At 48.9% G+C, this 17,550-nt stretch overlaps 1 protein-coding gene across 1 annotated transcript in view; it reads left to right on the forward strand.

Annotated features, from left to right (window-relative positions):
• Positions 1 to 2,596: 2,596 nt before the first annotated feature.
• The window catches only part of nrp1a (neuropilin 1a), a 53,277-nt gene continuing 38,323 nt past the window's right edge, over positions 2,597 to 17,550 (forward strand). The window contains 3 exon segments of the mRNA XM_060045767.1: positions 2,597 to 3,343; positions 4,459 to 4,937; positions 6,411 to 6,585. Of these exon segments, the coding sequence (XP_059901750.1) occupies positions 4,871 to 4,937; positions 6,411 to 6,585 (242 nt within the window). The 5' untranslated portion in view covers positions 2,597 to 3,343; positions 4,459 to 4,870.

Consider the following 17,550-nt stretch of genomic DNA (forward strand, 5'->3'; position numbering starts at 1 on the left):
TATGCATAAAAATATATACAGGCACAAATGCACAACGTATACACACACACACACACACACACACACACACACACACACACACACACACACACACACACACACAGTATATCCCACATTCCTCCAAAGAAAAATCCCCAGATTACAACACATTTGCTGAGTTGGAAGGTCTGCTCTGGTACCAGCAAGTGTGTGTGTGTCTGTGTGTGTCTGTGAAAATTCTTTGGTCCAATTATTGTCAACAGCCGCCATAGGTGTGAATGGCTAAAGCAGCCTCTTTACCCTGTGAAACCCGAGCTCCGGAGCTCTGCTTCCCTGGCTGCACGGATCCAGTAGCATTCGTTTAATCGGTTCATCACTGGATCCGTACCGGAGCCTGATACATGGACCACAGCTGTGCAACACGCTATATCATGGCGTGGTTTTGCAGCTACTTTGCAACGCTGCGACTCTGCGAGATGCATCTAAACGTTCCCTCTGGTTGGAGGGTATTTGTTGCCCGGGTCAGCAGCTATCGAATTTCACACGGAAAAATGGCGTTCTGAGGCTCGCTCAGTGACTGTCAAAATATTGTGTTGTAACACAGGGAAGCTGGCCAAGATGGACATGGTGTCCTTTATATCAAAAAGGGTTCTGTTCAGGTTTTTTGTTATTCGCATCCACGTCTTGTCGTAGCCTTTCGCCGCATAAATCCTCGGGATCTAATGGTCCGTATGACAGGCCGTCTGGTTTGGTCTCAGTGTGCCACACGCACACGCACACACACACACAGACACAGACACAGACACAGACACAGACACAGACACAGACACACACACACACACACAGAAACACACACACACACACACACAGACACACCGCACACTGGCTTATATGTCATAGGAGGACTGGCATTCGCCACCAAGTCATTTGGGCCAGCGAAGGCTGAAAATATATCAGGCATGGGCCCTTTATTGTGCAGCTGTGCTTGAAAAGAACCCCACAAAGATAAAGGTATTGGGATGGAGGACCCTCCCCGGCCCCCCTCCTTCCCCTTCATGATGGTTGTCCTCCAAATCAGTACAACATCGCTCCTAATTCTGGAGCGCTCCTCCAGCGCGCCCTTTGATAATGTTCACCTGAGCGGGGAACCAAACGGGAAGAGGCTAATCAAAATGGTAGCCAGTCGTTCGCGGGGCTCGTTAGAATGTTCACTTAAAGGCGCAATTATTCTACCTGTATTATATTAAAGATTATCGTGGATTCGCGAAAAGGGAGCAAATCCTTTAAATGGCTCTCTCTTTGTTCCTGCACAATCCCCACCTCTCATTAAGATACGGTGGACGGCAGGTCTGCGCCCTTGTGAAATGGCTCCCAGCCATTGTTCCTGTGTTATCCGGCAGACATGCAAGGCTAGTCAGGGTTGCCTTTGATAGAAATGCCTAGTCCCCACTGCAACGCAGGATAGCCTGCGCGCGCGTGCCTTATCAGCAACACAGAGAATGACTTGAAACAGAATGGTAATAAAGCCACTCCATCTTCTTTGTTTATTTTTCTCATTCCTGCTTTGTGTTTTTCCTTCTGCTTTTCCTCCACACTCCAAGAACGAAACTCTGCGTCATGCTGGACCACTGCCTGACCAGTCATCCTCTAGGTTTCCCGTAATCCACTGCAACAGTCTGGCGCTGTTATTCAGAGAAGGGTTACCTGCTATGATAATGTGGAAAAGTTATGATAATGTCATTCCTTTATGAATTACAGTTTGAGAACATTCTGTCAGGTGATTGACACACTGACAGGCAGACTGTCTGTCTATGCCTGTAAAACAAAGGTTTATGCCGGAGACATCTGGACGGTGGAGCCTGAAGTCGATACAGAGTCCATCTTGGGGTTACTTATTGGCCCACGCGCCCCCTACAGGACACAACGTGAACAGCAGTAGGTCCTTCTTTTAAAATGTTATCGCGGTCACTGGCAAGCACGCAGAAAGAAATATTAGCTTACGTTACATATTGATATGCGGTCATTAGAGTCAGGAAAGCCATTAACGTCTCCGGCACGTTAAACCTCTGAATTCCATTTACTATGCTCCCTCTGGCCTGTAGTCTCGACTGAGGGTCTCCAAGACATGCCGTCGTTCTCAGAAAAAGCAAGGGCTGCCGTTTGATGTATAATTCTATCAAAAGTTGAAACAGATTTAATGAATACTCGTAAAGACTATGCTGTAGATAATTATTCGCTTGATACTCTTGTGTGTAAAAATAAATAATTTGGAGTTGTCTCAAGTGGGTTAAGCTTAAACCAATAAGTTTTAATAAAAAACAAAACAATGAAAGAACTAGTGGAATTAAGTAGGCTATGAACTCCGTGTCTATTTATGTATTCGTAGATGCAACGTTCACAAAACCAAACAATGTATACAAACTGCCCACATATGAATAAAAAATGGGGAACATCACATTCATCAGTCGTACTGGTACTGGCTATGAATCGGGGGACCCATGATGATTTCCCCTTATGTATAACCCTATCGATTTGTATAACCGTTTTAACGGTTCATTAAAGGCTGTAGCTTCCTCGTCTGAGAAGAATGCAGGGGAGCAGCACAGAATCTGCATCTCGACAGCAGAGAGAGGCAACCCCTTTCGGAAGGGGCGTGTGGCTGATCGAGTCAGCGCTGCCGGAGCCTCTCAGCCTGCATTTCCATCAGCAGCAGTAGCAGCACAGAGCGGTGACGCGCCGAGCATACAGAGGGGATAAACTTACACATACAAACACATTGACGAGGACTAGTGGGCTGCTATCTCGTGGCTGTTTCTTTTTTGACGAGGACTTCTAGTTGGTGACTATCTCTAGCCTATCGTTTATTTATTTTTTTCCCCGGTCAACCTTTGGAAGTGACTGTTCTTCTCCTCCCGATCCATGCTCAAAGTGTTGATAAGCGGGGATATCGGCGGATATCACGTTGATTAAAAGAACGAGAGAGAGAGAGAGAGAGAGAGAGAGAGAGAGAGAGAGCGAGAGTGAGGACTGGAGAGACAGCGCAGCGGAGCTGTAACGCGGAGAGGAGCGAGTTTTTCGGTGGCATCGGCAGTGCGCCTTTTGTTGGGACTCGGGACCGTATGGTGCAGTTTTTAGCACCGAGGTGAAGACGGTTCAAACACCGAGAAGGACATACCTGTGTGCTGCTATTAGTCGCTCCGGAGGACCGCTTGTGGTTGTACCCAAAGAACACGGATATAGGAACGCGCTCCCTCCACGCAGGGGAGAGAGAGTGAGAGAGGGCTGAGGGTTGCCGAGTACAACCCGAGAGGTCTGGGAGTCCTCAACACGCAGGTGATCGCAGTTTCTTGACCCGTGCGCATCGGTAAGGATAAAAAAAGTGACACTATGTTTAGAATCTAGGTTATGTTTTTTTTTTATACAACACACTATGGTGGCTTTGGTTAGATTTCGGTAAGCATTGCCAAATTAATTTGAGGTCGTATGTGAAGGATACGTGCTGGTTGAAACCCAGTGTTCAATTGTTTGTGTTTTTTAAGAGGTTGGGATTTTGTACTGAAATATCACAGGTCACACATTGAAGTGCGTTTTAAGGGCAGGATCGTAGCCCCTTCTGCGGCATGACTACACGGGCAGTCAGGAAAAAGACCACCGCTATCATGGGGGCTTGATCGATTTCACCTAATTTCCAGGCTGACATTTTTATGATCGGCCGTTTTCTTTTTGTATTCAAGCTTTAAACAATCGACCAATCTGGCCGGCCGATGATTGGTGAAAGGCAGTCCTATATTTAGTCCATTGTTTATGGAACAAAAATGTGTGTTGGAGCTCCCCTATTAAATCAAATAAGTGCTCAATACAAACGAGTAGGCACACCGTTTCCCCTGGATGGTGGTCTATAGCGCAAATATGCGCCAACAGGGAAATATAAGTAACATATAAAACAGCGGTTAAAACAAAATAAAACGAGTCTAGCTCTAAAACAGTTGACTTTACTAGGCTTGCTCTGTTAGGTCTCACAGCCGACCTACATGTTCCTGCGGGTGTATGGTGATAAAGGCAGAGAGGGGGAGAGCGTGAGGGAGGCTCGAAGGGTCTTCGGCGGTGTGCACCCCAGTCAGGCCGGTGCGTTTATAAAGACACGAGAGGGCTCCACGCATAGGTTGGCCAATCAGCGGTAGCGGTCCCTGCCAAGACTCCAGCGACAGGGAGCCCATCCAGCAACGGTGGGCCTATAGAAGAAAAGTGGTTGCGATTCGGGAGGGAGGGGGGAAGGGGAGGGGTGGGGGGTAAAATCCCTGCCTTTAAAGCCTTGTTAGGGCAATGCCATCCCTCCAGATGCTAATGCTCCGAACTTGTGCCTCGTGTGAAGCATATGAGACGCACAGTGCGCGTCTCTGAGCCTGAACGCTATATAGGCAGCATACCCACCACACCGCCGCTCACTTGTCAATGTCTGTCTTTCTCTCCGCCCGGCAGATCCACGGATTAACTCGTCGTGGATCATCGACCGCCTTTCTGGAGTAGGCGACGGACGGATTGGGGTTGTTTGGTTTCTTTATTTTCTAGAGTTGGGGTCGTCTTCTCCAGGGAGGATATGGCAACACTAAAAGCATCGGCCAGAGACACGGGGGTTGGCAGCGAGGGGAAGCAGTAGCTGATGACAGGATGCGAGCAGCGACCTGAGAGTCACTCACAGCAGTTCCCACCCTGGTTCAAGACACTTCTGTTTTCTTTTGCGTGCGGTGATTTCCGCCTCATGACGCTGACTTTACCGAGACTGAAGAACACTGCCCGACACCTCTGAGGAGTTTCATTCACGTTTTTCTTTTTGTTGCTGTTGCATGTTTTTTCCAGTATTTTTTATATCTTTTTTTGTGACTCAACAAGGATGTATTGTGGATTAGACTTTATCCTTCTATTGGGATTCGTCTTGGCTGTCAGGGCTTTCAAAAACGGTAAGACCCTATCCATTTGTTATTTAAATCGTGTCAATGTATGACTCTGGTTGTTGGTGATGTAATGTTTAGGGATATTAGCCTACACAATTGTGTTTTTATGTGTTTTTTATCACATCTCAAAATGTTCGATGCACCGATTTTTTTTTTATCTTTCCTGTTAGTTTCGTTTCCTTTTGTACTTTAAAATATGTAGAAGTAGCCTGTTCAATAACAAAAAAGGCCTAACTCATTTATCACCTCATTTATAGCAACGTTGATCTTTCTGAAGCATGCGAAGCAGATGTATGTTTTTTTGTCTTCAGCCAAAACCAGGCGCGAATTAAGATAAATGTAACTAGGGACTGGTGACCCATTCCCAAACAAAACTGTCTATTGTAAGAGGGCAGCAGCACCAAACGAAGTTTCAAGTGCAGGCTCATATACATCAAGGCTGCTCCAGCCACCTGTAACGCCATGTCCCCACCAAACTAATTCCTGCTGGCCCATTGGTCCATCCTATAAAAGCGTTCACGCGCTCCCAAGTCCCCGTCTGCTCATTAAAAAAATGTTTTCCCGCCTAACGTCTTATCGATTACTTTTTAGAAGCTCTTCTTCGGATTTTGACCACTTAAATTAAACACCAATTGTAACCTCTTTGTCGAAATAGTTTCGAAATTCGTACCGTTTTAAGGTCCAATAAGGATTTGTTTAATCCGCATTCCGTTAGCCTATAATGTGTTGATTTTCGTTGTGTTTCGTTAAGATAGAATAAGGAAGTAGGCCTGTATTGCTAATGCGGTAGAAATGTTGATGCCTCATTGGTAACACCTCATGAAACAACTCTGTCAGTAAGGAAGCTATTCAATAATACTATGAACCCTGACTGTTGAATAAGTTAGGGTAGACCTACGCTGTGTGTGGCGAAGCAAACTGCAGGCCGATATGAAAAAGCTAAGCATCGTTTAAAAAATCTAACAAATAAGTAGGCCTAGACAAAATAAAATAACCGAACCAACTCCGAATTCAAATAAAGATCAGATCAAAATTCGTTTCGTGATACTGGCTAATTCTGGAGTTCAGATTTAGGAAAACACGATATATGCTGAATACATGCAATAAGCTATACAATTTTTTATCATGATTCATTTTTTTTTATTACATTTCAAAACACCATTTCCAATCACAATCAGCCTATAAACGCTCAAATTCAACTCTTTAACATTTTCCATTAGCCTATAAAAGCTAATCCTCTTAATTCTGTCCAATAGTAGGCATAGACTTTAGCCTATATCTCAAATTCGATTCCTCATTAAGAAACATAGGCTGCATATTTATTTATTTATTCAACGTCTATGTTAATTAATTTATTGGTCGGGAAAACGCATCGCGCACGTTTATTTACCTGGAATGTGTGTGTTCAGAACGAGTAGCCTCGGTTTATGTTGCAACCATTGTTTCCCTAAAGGTGTTTTTTCACTGTCTATACTGCAGATAAATGTGGAGACAACATCAGAATCACAAAGGCAAACTACCTCACCTCGCCTGGCTACCCGGCGTCATACTCTCCCTCACATAAATGTGTGTGGGTGATAACGGCGCCTGGGCCTCACCAGCGGATCCTAATCAACTTCAATCCACATTTTGATCTGGAGGACCGGGAGTGCAAGTGAGTTGACAACCCCCCCCACCCCTCTCGTCTCATTGCCACATTGCGTCGTATGAAACATGAAAGTGCGCCATCTAGTGGCGGTGAAATTATTGCTGCGATGTCATCTGCTCTCGCACTGCGCACGGCAAAAGGAATGTCCTTACCCGGACCAATGGGGTTTGGATTGTCTTTGCGTTTGTTGTAGTGTAGAATGAAACCACCACGGAGACTATTTATTTTGGCTCCCATGTGTTTGTTGATCCTTAATCGTGGGGGGGCTCCTCTTTGGGGCCGAAGGTGAAACATTTCACCTCCACGCCGGTCATTTGAGTCAGTCACAGGCCGTGTTGCTCTTGTAAGCCGTGAGCAACCGCACCCAACAATGGCAAAGCGTTGAGTCTGTTGTTGTCAGATAGATAGGTTAAGCCGGTGAAACCAAAGCCAGACAGTAATGTGATGAGCCTGTGTCAGTGTGGTGCCCCGAGGTGAGCCATGCCTGGGCAGACTGCCTTGCTCTGATTGCCTCTGTGTGTGTGTGTGTGTGTGTGTGTGTGTGTGTGTGTGTGTGTGTGTGTGTGTGTGTGTGTGTGTGTGTGTGTGTGTGTGTGTGTGTGTGTGTGTGTCTTTGTGCCTGTATCTCAGACCTGCTCTATCTCAGCTGTTTGTTTATGCTGCAGGGCCGGGAAGAGTACAGTGTTTGGCTCCTGTTACTGTAACCCCCCCCACACACACACACCAACGCACACACTCACACTCACACTCACACTCACACATGCACCCATACTCACACACGCACCCACACATAGGCATATGTCCCTGTATACGTTTTCAGGGTCTTTGTATTAATCCTGAAGTTTTTCAATAAACCTGTCTGAGATGAATGCCGCGGTCTGTTTTGAGGGTGGATCCTACTGGACACTTTGCCCAGATCCTGTTTCAGCATCAGGGGAACTATTAAGCTGTCTAGGATCAGAAAAAGAGAGGAACGGAGAGAGGGAGAGACACAGAGGGAGGGATCGAGAGAGAGAGAGTGAGGGGAGAGGGGAGGGGGAGAGAGGGGAGAGGGAGAGAGAGAGAGGAAAAAAACTGAAATGGGGAGCGTAACCTAACCTTTCTGTTAATCCGATTTACCGTAGGCAGAAATACAACTTTTGTGTGTTGAAAATTATCAAATCAAACTAATTAAATTTACGGGTAGCCCTACTCTTTTTCCCATCAGCGGGCCAACAAATTAGTTCCACCTTTTTCTTCTTTAGTAGCAAACTGATTTGACAAATGGGGTCTGGCACGCTGTCGGCTGTTCCCATTGGATATTTTCTCGATGTATGTGTGTGTCTGTTTGTGTAAGCCTGTCACTTTCTCCAAGCCAAACTCCCCCTACCCCACAGCCTCCCTCCCTCTCTCTCCCCTCGCTCAACCTCTCAACCTCTATGCTTCTGTATGTCTCTCGCCCAGCCAGTCCCTCTCTCTCTCTCCGTCTCCTCTACCCTTAAGCAAACATGGTTGGTTATTTTGCTTGGGCCGGTGCCACTACCAGCGTGCTTGGTCTCCGGGGGGTTATAAACCACACCGGCCGCCACAGGAAAACACCAATAAGTAATGTGGACAGACACCTTTGAGGCCTCGTTGAGTGCCATTCATAACGGCCACGTTGAGCTGGAAAACGAGGGTCGCCGTACTCCTCAGGGCGAACCTTTTTTTATTCCATTTGAACCCCCGCCACTCCTCCGCCCCCTGAAGTACAGATTCATTTTTAATGTTTTAATGGAGTGGGTTTCCCTGCGTTTTCGCTCTGCTCCCCTTTTTTCCCGCGCGTGTCCTTGTGCGGGTACGGTTTTGGGGTTCCAGGAACAGAAGCCGTCTTTCCTTCCCCCTTTTTTTCAAAAGCCGCCATGAATCAGACGAGTGGCGATGTATGAATGAGGTATGAGCCTTTTAAAAGCCAGCGAGAGTGAGAGGCGTTTTATGGAGTCACTGGGTTAGTTCCGGCAGAGGGAAACCGGATATTTTCCCTGGATGTGTTTATTTCTGCAGACAGTAGTGGGATCGGGTGGGATCCGAGAGTTGGGGGGGATCCATCGGCAGATTACCAGCTTCTGATCCACTCACCAAAACATCCCTTACATAATGGAAACCCCAAGAGCATCAGCATGGCTTCCTTATCTGATGTACTGGCAGAGTGGGCAAAATGTAGGGTAGGAGGAGGAGGGAGGGGGGGGGGTCTAGGATAGAAGGAAGAAGGGGTGGGGGGGGGGATGTGTGAGGGGGGTTGACTGGGGGGGACTACAATGCGTGCTTCAGTGCACCGCCTTGCAATCTAATTAGCGGGCAAATGGAACGCACATGCTCCACATGCGCCCCAACATGGCTGCTATCAGCAAACCAAACAAGAAGCACTCAAAGCAGCACTCCTAAAAAGAAAATGGGAAAAAACATGGACGCACCCTGGCGCTGGCCAGGACCAGTGGCCCGGTCGGTTGCTCGTGTGCGGCCGGGCGACCCGACAGGTTTTGTTTGGGGAAGGTGCAAGGGGGTGTATCCTGAGGAAGGGCTGGCTGGGTCGGGGCGGGCGGGCGGGGGGGGGGGGGGGTTGGAAACGCTCCACATCAGCAGCAGAGATAAGGGCAGCTAAGTGAGTCCTTGCGGTTCCTGAATGCGGAACGTGTTTACCTTTTCACGCTCGGCTTTAGACATTCATGGAGTTTTTTTGTTTGTTTGAGCGGTGGAGGTGGAGCAACAGGAGGAGGAGGAGGAGAGGAGATGTGGGGAAGAGGTGGCAGGGAGGGCGCACTCCTCTGCCGCCTCTTCCTGCACAGCTAATGAAGTTTGAGACACAAGCGCAGACTGCGTGAAGGCAAATATTTGAAGTCAATTTTCGTTTTTTGAAAATCCCTGCCATAAGCAGCTAAGCCAAAGTGGAAAAAAACTAAACAAAGCAAATAAACTTTCTGTATGGTTGTGTGTGTGTGTGTGTGTGTGTGTGTGTGTGTGTGTGTGGGGTTGAGTGTGTGTTTTCGCTACTTTTACTTTCCTCTCTCTGTTTGCTCGATCTCCCCCCAGTCTGATAAGGGCTCCCAGACGTGACTAGCTGTGGCAGCACTGCCATCTAAATGCAAAGTAAAAAATATATATGTATAAATTGGATCTATCAGGAGGGCTCAACAGACCTGAGTGACTACATTTTTTCGTCTCTCAAGTCGGCATTAAGGCTTATCGATCTCGCTTTTGGCAGAGCTGTTTTTTTTTTAGACGTCTGATGAAGTTATTTTTTTAATCCTGGAAACCACCCTGGTGGAAGGATAATGGGGCCACAGAATCCTCTGTCTATACAGTTTGCTGCAGGCAGTTTTCTCCATGTGCCTACCCTGCTGCTGACTCTCCACTGATATGATGTATTCCTGACAACACCATGAATCATTGATGGCTCAGGACTTGCTGACTGCAGAGAACATAAAATAATAGTAACTTCCTTCGCACACCGGAGCTTCTCGGAGCCAGCCGTCCAAGGCTGCTTCTTTGTTTTTTTACAAGCCTTTTTTTTTCTCTCTCCCTCTCTCGTTCAAAGAAACAAAAGAGAAGGAGGCAAAAAAATTGTGAAGAGGAAGAAAGAAGGTGAACTGCATTGCGCCACGCGGGGTGCTCTGTCTCGCTCTGCCCAGCCACCCCCCTCCCCCCACCCCACCCCACTTCTTCCCAGGCCCGTCAGGCCATTTGTCGGACCCCGAGAACATAGAATTCCAGTGTGACGGTCCGTGCAGTCCTGAGTAGGCGAGGGTGGGCGTCGGGAGGACTGTTGGGCTGGGTGGTGCTTGACGGTGGGGGAGGAGGAGGAGGAGGAGGGGGGAGGGATGGGGGTGTAGATATTTGCGGAATTCCTTCTCAAGCGGCCCATTGTGGTGAAAGGCGCAGCGCAACGTTTCGGTCCGCTGCTCACTGCTCCTAAAACTTTACACCATTTCATCGTCAAATGGCTCCCGCCCTCCCAGTCCCAGTCCCAGTCCCACCACTACCTCCACCTCCACCTCCACCTCCACCCCTACCCGCCCGCCCACCATCTCCTGCTGGGCAGCTCCCCAGAAGAGCAGCCTGACCTGCTGGGAAGGCAAACATTCTCCTCCGTGCCTCCAGACAATAGACATCCTGCCGGCCATGCATTCCTGCCCAGCCTGGGACGCCACAGAGGACTGACCGGGTTTGGGGTGGGAGAGAGGAGAGGGGCCCGGGCCTGAGAATAGCCCTGCCTGGGGTCTCCACTCCCAGCACGCTCTCTTCAACACACAGCTCTTTTGTAGTGGGGAATCCCGCTAAGACCGTAGAGTCAGATGGTCGTCGGGATTTACAATGAGAGCCACCTGTTGCTGGGAAGTTAGAAGGGATGAAATCCCCCAAAAATACAAACAAACACAGAAGGGGGTTAAGGGATAAAAGTTTCACAGCGGCTACTGCTTGGTCACTTTCACTAATTCCCACTAATTTATCCCTCTCAGTTGCCCTGAATAACAAGCCGCTGATCCACCGCGGGGCAAAGGGAAGAGGGGCCGCCAGCGGAGGGCTGCACAGCTGGGCAGCGACGTGCCACAACATCCCCCTCTGATATAAGCTCTAAAGCACTCTCTTTCACTGCTTCATTGCTCTCCCCTCGCCCTTCTACAGGACAACAGGGAGTCATAGGGAGAATGGTCCTGCGACAGCTATTGTCATGGAGTAACCATAAATACGGCAGGAATGCAACAGGCGATATATTTCTCGGTCCCCATGAATCTTACTGAGGAGGCTCGTAAGATGAGGAAATGGACCGTGACCTTTCTGGGTGTGGGGGTGAAAGGAAGAGGCTTTAACCCAACATGGCTCGTTGGAGACAGCAAACACTGTTTCACAATGTCCATGTGCACTTCTTTTCAAAGTGAGTGTTAGAGGACAACATGCATGCCGTGACAGGATCAAAGGCGCGCTGAAAATCGCAGCCACTGCAAGATTAAGAGTCCGTGGGGAGAGAGACGGTTGCTTTTTAAACACAGGGTTTGACAATGGCTCCTGAAATGATGCACCTGTTATTTTTAGAAGCAATAGTCTCCAATGGTGCATAACAATGTAAAATCAAATTATACTTCGAATTACCCTGAAACACTGCACCTCCGAGAAAATACAATCGCAAAAACCCACTTTCCCCAAGAACAATCTACTCTGAGTTTACCCGTTTGTACTTCAACAACCTGCCGAGCATGCTCAGACTAAGGCGATGATGAGGGCTCGGGGATCGCTGGAATCTGTGTCAGTCGGGGGGCCTCCACGCACAGCTTCCCCCCTGATTCACCAGGACAGGTGACCCATTCGACGGGCAGTAAATAGCGAGGGGCCCAGAGGAGGAGAGCCAGGGGCTGGCGGTATTACACGTCTCCGGAGGCTAGATGGTCACTTATCGTAATGCTCGACGTGGTAATGAGCCACGGGGGTAAAAGTACAACACGGCCCCGATGAGAGCCAGAGATGTATCAAAAAACCTGTTGACCTTCACACCCTCTCTCTGTCTATCTCACTCTCTCTCACCTGTGCACTCGCACACTTTCGCCCCGACATCAATGGTGCTCTACAGCTAATGAGCAGGTTATAGGAGTGTGTCGTATGTGTGCTTGCGTGTGTGTATCTACAGGGGAGGTCGGGCTATCATTCGTTTTCATTTTAGTTTTTACCTCCGTGGGTGAAGCCTTCACCTTGGCCGGCGTGCGGAAGGGCAGGCTGATTGAAAAGCTTTCCGTCCGAGGCGGCATCTGCCGGGCTCCCCGTCGCTCTGTCGTCACTTTGATTCATGCGCAACAAAGTGCGCCCTGCACATGCCCCACACACACACATGTACGCACACACACACACACACACACACACACACACACGCACACACACACACACAGACCATCGTCCTCTCGGTAGCTCACAGCAGGAGGCAGCTCAACATCGCTGTAGAGGAGTTGGAGGAGGAGGAGAGTGGAGAGAAGAAAGAGGAGGAGGAGGTTGAGGAGGAAGAGGAACCATGATGGGAAGGCAAGATAAAGAAATTGAGTCGCAGGGAATGAAAGGATATTTGAGCCCTCCTCCCGCAGCACAAACCGCCACCGTACACGGCTCACATTTTGGATTGCTTTGGATGTTTCGTTTTCATCTTAATGTTGATGTTAGCCACTCATGCCGGGGATTCTGTGTCACTAATCTGCTGCTGGCAGACATTGAGTGGTGTGTTTCGCTTTTCCTTGAGCCAACGCGCAGCCTCCGAAACCAATTCAATATTCCCACTCTGGAAGTTCCTGGTGAAATAAAGTCACAGCCCACACAGTTTAGAGACGTCTGTCACAGACTTTATTTTTTTATCCGAAGCAGATGGTAGGCAAGAGGGGAGCAGTATGCAGAGGCTCATGATTAGAGGACAACATTGGGTAATCTCGTCTCTCTATCTGGAAACACATCTATTGACTGTAAGAAAATTCATACTTCACTTTTCCTCCAGCGCAGATGAAAAAGCACCAAACGTCGGAGCTGTAATTCAATTACGTGTTGCTGTTCCAAAGGACAGTTGGCAGGGAGAACCATCGGTTTTAATCGCTCTCTTTTTTTTCCCTCATTTTTCTTTGTCAGCCTCATATTACATAATGAGCTGCAGGTTTTCTTTCATGCCTTTGGTCCCCCCCCCCCCCCCCCTCCACCCCAGCTATAAATGCGAAGGATGTGTGACAACAGTAAAAGAGTGTCTTAATTTACAGTTCAGACTGCAGCACATGAATGAGGAGCACGTTTTATTAGGAAGCTGTGGGTGGCGGCCAGGCAGTCAGGGATGGATTAGTTCTGAAACGGGCCTCCCAAGTGTCTCAGTTCACCGCGACCCAACACGGAGCAGAACAGAGAGAAGAAAGAGGGGTCTTTCTTAATATTTAGAATTGATAAGAGCCCATTGTCCCTCTCCGGGGGGGGTCTTAAATGCAGCGTGTCCAAGCTTGTCAGCCATGTTTTATACCATGGGCTATAGTCCTGAAAGGACCTCATGAGGTTGATTGATATGGCCCTGGTCCTCTACGCTGCCAGTTTGTTGTCCTAAAGCCCCCCAATGCCTAGGGCTCCACATGGGGGGTGGGGGGTCTGGGATCCGGCAGCAATAAGGGCTCTTCATTGAAAGATTCATGCCCCGCCCTGCAGGGACTTTGTCTAAAGAGAGGTTTGTTTGTGGTTCCTAAGTGTCTCTCTAGGTGGGCAGAAAAGCTTCGTTAGCCCCTTGCCTTCTCCCTGTTTGTCCTCCGTGGGCCTTTGGCTCACTCGCCGGCGCTTCGCCTCTCTCCCCGCGCGGGGCGGGCCTGCCCGGCAAGCAGACAGTGATTGATGGGGCGGTCCCCGGCTGCTCTGCAGATTAAGTTAGAGCCACTCACTTCACAGACCCTCGCTTTGTTTCTCCCCGCTTGATCTCTCCTCGTGAAATTGGCTCGTTGGTTAGTCCTGCTCTTTCTTTATGTTCTCATGCCGCCGCCGCCACCCCGTTCCCTCGCGCTGCGTCCCGTTCATTTCATTTTGTTTGACGGTGGGTTTTGAGAAAGAAAATAGAGAGCCGGGGAGTTTAAGTGGACAACTCCCAACGACCTTTCTCTATTGTTTCCAAGCAGTGGGACCTCGGAGAGTCCCCCAATATGTAGTCTGGCCTATGGCTCTGGTCTCTATGCCAACCTCAATCACGTACCCCCTCCTGAAAACAGGATAAGTGATAAAATACCCCCCCCAACACCTATGCCATTCTCCGTGTCCCAATAGGATTGCTCCATTCCTTTGCAGCGGCAGCTAATATCTCCGGACAGACGGCCTCCCCGTTGCCAAGTGGTACATTGCAATGTCCAGTAAAAGGCAGGGTCACCGTTTGCCCTCTAAATCTTGGCAGGAGTCTGGCCCACCGTCAGCACTTTGATTGACCCAATGCCCAGATTACGGACCGAATGCACCTCCTGGCACCTGGCTGCTGGTCATCTTGGCTTTCACAGAGCCATAATATCGGACGCCTTTGAAAGAAAGCAAAGAAAGGTGTCGTAGGAGGAGGTTTCTTGATGGAGATATTCTAGGATCCTAGGAAGGAAATCGCTTTAACTCAGCAATCAACCAATCATCCAGACACACCAGCAAACATGCGGTGCGTGCGTACCGTTGTGGAAACTTCCTGTTTATTTCTACCCCGTCCTCTTCCCTTTCCCCTTGATAATCAAAACAAACCATTATTTGGCGCTTGATGTGATTTAAGGCACATTCAAAGCGAAGGGAATGGAATTTCCTAGACTCCGTCCCCAAAAGGCTGTGAACAAACGCAGCCAGTGGAGCTGCACCTCCAGCCAGTTGACCGGGTCACGTCACACCAGGCCCAGACTGCTCGCTGAACCCCCCTGCCTCCTTCACAGGCCTCTGGGAACATAGGGGAATGGGGCTGTGTGTGTGTGTGGGGGGGGGGGGGGGGGGGTTGTCAGGGCAGACAGAGACGGATGAGACTTTTTAATTGAATAAGTCCTACTGCCGTTATTACGGCCGTCTTTCAGCCCCCACGTAGCGACACAAACGACCCTCAGATAGCAACGACACTGGAAGGAATGAGAAGAGGCGTAATGAGGAAGAAATATGAGGAGAAATACAAAGACGGAGAGACACTGAGGACAAATTTTGACCCCTCTGGTCCGTGAGGCAGTCCCTCTCCACCCCCGCTACCCCTCTGTGTCCTCATCACTGTCAGTTCACGTCTACCCTTCTTCTTGTTTCTATTCTCTCATTCCCCTTTATCCCTCGGTCGAGTCCCTCAGCGCTTCATGCTGGCTCAAATCCTCTCTCGCTCTCTTGTTCTCTCTCTCTCTCTCTCTCTCTCTCTCTCTCTCTCTCTCTCTCTCTCTCTCTCTCTCTCTCTCTCTCTCGCTCTCGCTTTCGCTCTCTGTATCTCTCTCTCTCTCTCTCGCTCTCTCTCTCTCTGTCTTGCTCTCTCGCTCTATGACAGAAGTCCCCAGCCTGACCCAAGTCTGTGTCCTCTACCACACCCACCACCACTCTCTCTCTTCCTCTCCGTTATGTCTGAAGAGAGAGCTGTGTTCAGCAGCCCCCACTGGCTTTACCTCTGGATGACCCCGGCTCCTTACTTCCAATATGCCGCGGCCCGTCACCCCGACCGGGGGTCGCATGTCGCGGGAATAAACAGATGGATGATTAGGCACGTGGTTGGGGAATGCCTGTCTCTTTTGGTCCTTTGTGGTTCTTGGGGAGGGGGCTTAGCGTGCTGCATTGTTGATCTTTACGCTGCCATCATCCGTCGCTTATGTCCGTCGCAGTCGCCGTTTATTTTTTTCGTTTTCACTCCTGTACTCGAGTTCTCCTCGTGTCACGCCGAGGTCAGTGCTGTCATTTCCGTGTATTTCCTCGTTAAAAAAAAGGAGGTCAGCAGGTCAGTGGGGCTCCACGTTGTTTACCGTAATCTCCATGCCCCCACCCCCCCAGCCATATCGTACCCCCTCCGTATCCTGGGTAAGAGAGGGGGAACGGCAGACGTCGTCTGTCATCTTAAACACCAGTCTATTCATTCGAGCAGTTAGCCCATTGATTCCGACCAACGGACGTCCAATAATGCCCACATATGTGCGCCGTTCGTCTTCATAACTAGCCAGTGACCGCGGTGTAACCACGGGATGACCCCGACCCCTGGGACCGCTCGTAGCTCCTGATTGGCCGAGGGGATGTCGGGTATCTCGGGATCCTCATTATAAGGTGGAGTCAGACAAGTATGCTATAAGTGTGCGTTTGCGTGCGTTTGCGTGCGTATGTGTGCGTGTGTGTGTGTGTGTGTTTATGTGTGTGCACGCGTTTGCGAGTGTCTCATTCGTGCTCATCCTAGGGGTGCCCCAGGGGCGATGGGAAGAGACAAGAGGACGCTAGCAAGGCTAATAAGAGAGGGTGGGGGGGAGGGGGGAGTTTGCTGGTTTAGCTCAAGATGCTACACGGCTTGCCCTAGCACGCTATGTTGTACCCAACTACTACCCCCACCTCAATGCCCTCCATCACCGCCCCTTGTCACTGCCCTGTGTTTTTTACCACCCATCTCTCATCAGTGCTCCATCATTGTAGTTGCACACCTCCATCATTGGTGATCCGTTTAAATGTCAAGGTGAGAAAACCGGGGGAGTTTCCCTTCTGGGGTGGCGCGACAAATGGGCTTATGTTACTTTTCATTTTTTTTTTTTCATAGTTACTATTTGTTTTCTTGATTCCTTTATTTCTCGCCTGCACAAATTAACTTTCATCGGGGGTACTTCACTTTAATGGCTTCTGGTTTCTCTCAGTTCATTTCCCGTGTTGGACTTCCAGTCTCTCTTCCCTTCCCCCGTTTAAGTCATTTGCAGGTAATAAGTGAGAGTCGTCATTTCGACGACTGGAAAAGATCTGCAAGGGAAAGATTTTGTGAGGTTAAGCTTTAGTACAAATGACTTGTGATGATGACCGGTTATTTTAAGGTACGAGTTTCACTTCCAGGGATCTCTCTCTAGAAATAAACCTTGCAGCCCCTGGTTCTGCAAAGAATCATACATTTATAATGTGCATATTCACATCTCTGTGCATCGCCGACTAACGGCCCCATAGCTATGGTATATGCTAAACTGTCTTGTTTCCTAAAGCTCACTTAGTGTGTGGGGGGGGGGGAAGCACCAAATATGTGTTTCCATTTTGCCACGGGCAGTTTTCTCATTAATTGTGGATAGTGATTCTTGTTTTATTCATGATAATGAGGCTGTTTGATAGAAAAAATAGCAAAGTGGCCTGCTCCAAAGCCACAATTTGCATGACGTAGGTCTCTTTTTCAACTTTGAGCTCTACAGTCAGATAAACAGGTGATTCGTTGTTGAACGTCTTTTGTTTTGATTATCCGTTCCCTCAGATTGGGACATTTTCAAATAATTCAAAAAAGTTTGAAAGGGATTAACACACATCCGAATAAAA

Source organism: Gadus macrocephalus, chromosome 23 (assembly GCF_031168955.1).
Source record: "Gadus macrocephalus chromosome 23, ASM3116895v1".
In the NCBI taxonomy this organism is placed as follows: domain Eukaryota; kingdom Metazoa; phylum Chordata; class Actinopteri; order Gadiformes; family Gadidae; genus Gadus; species Gadus macrocephalus.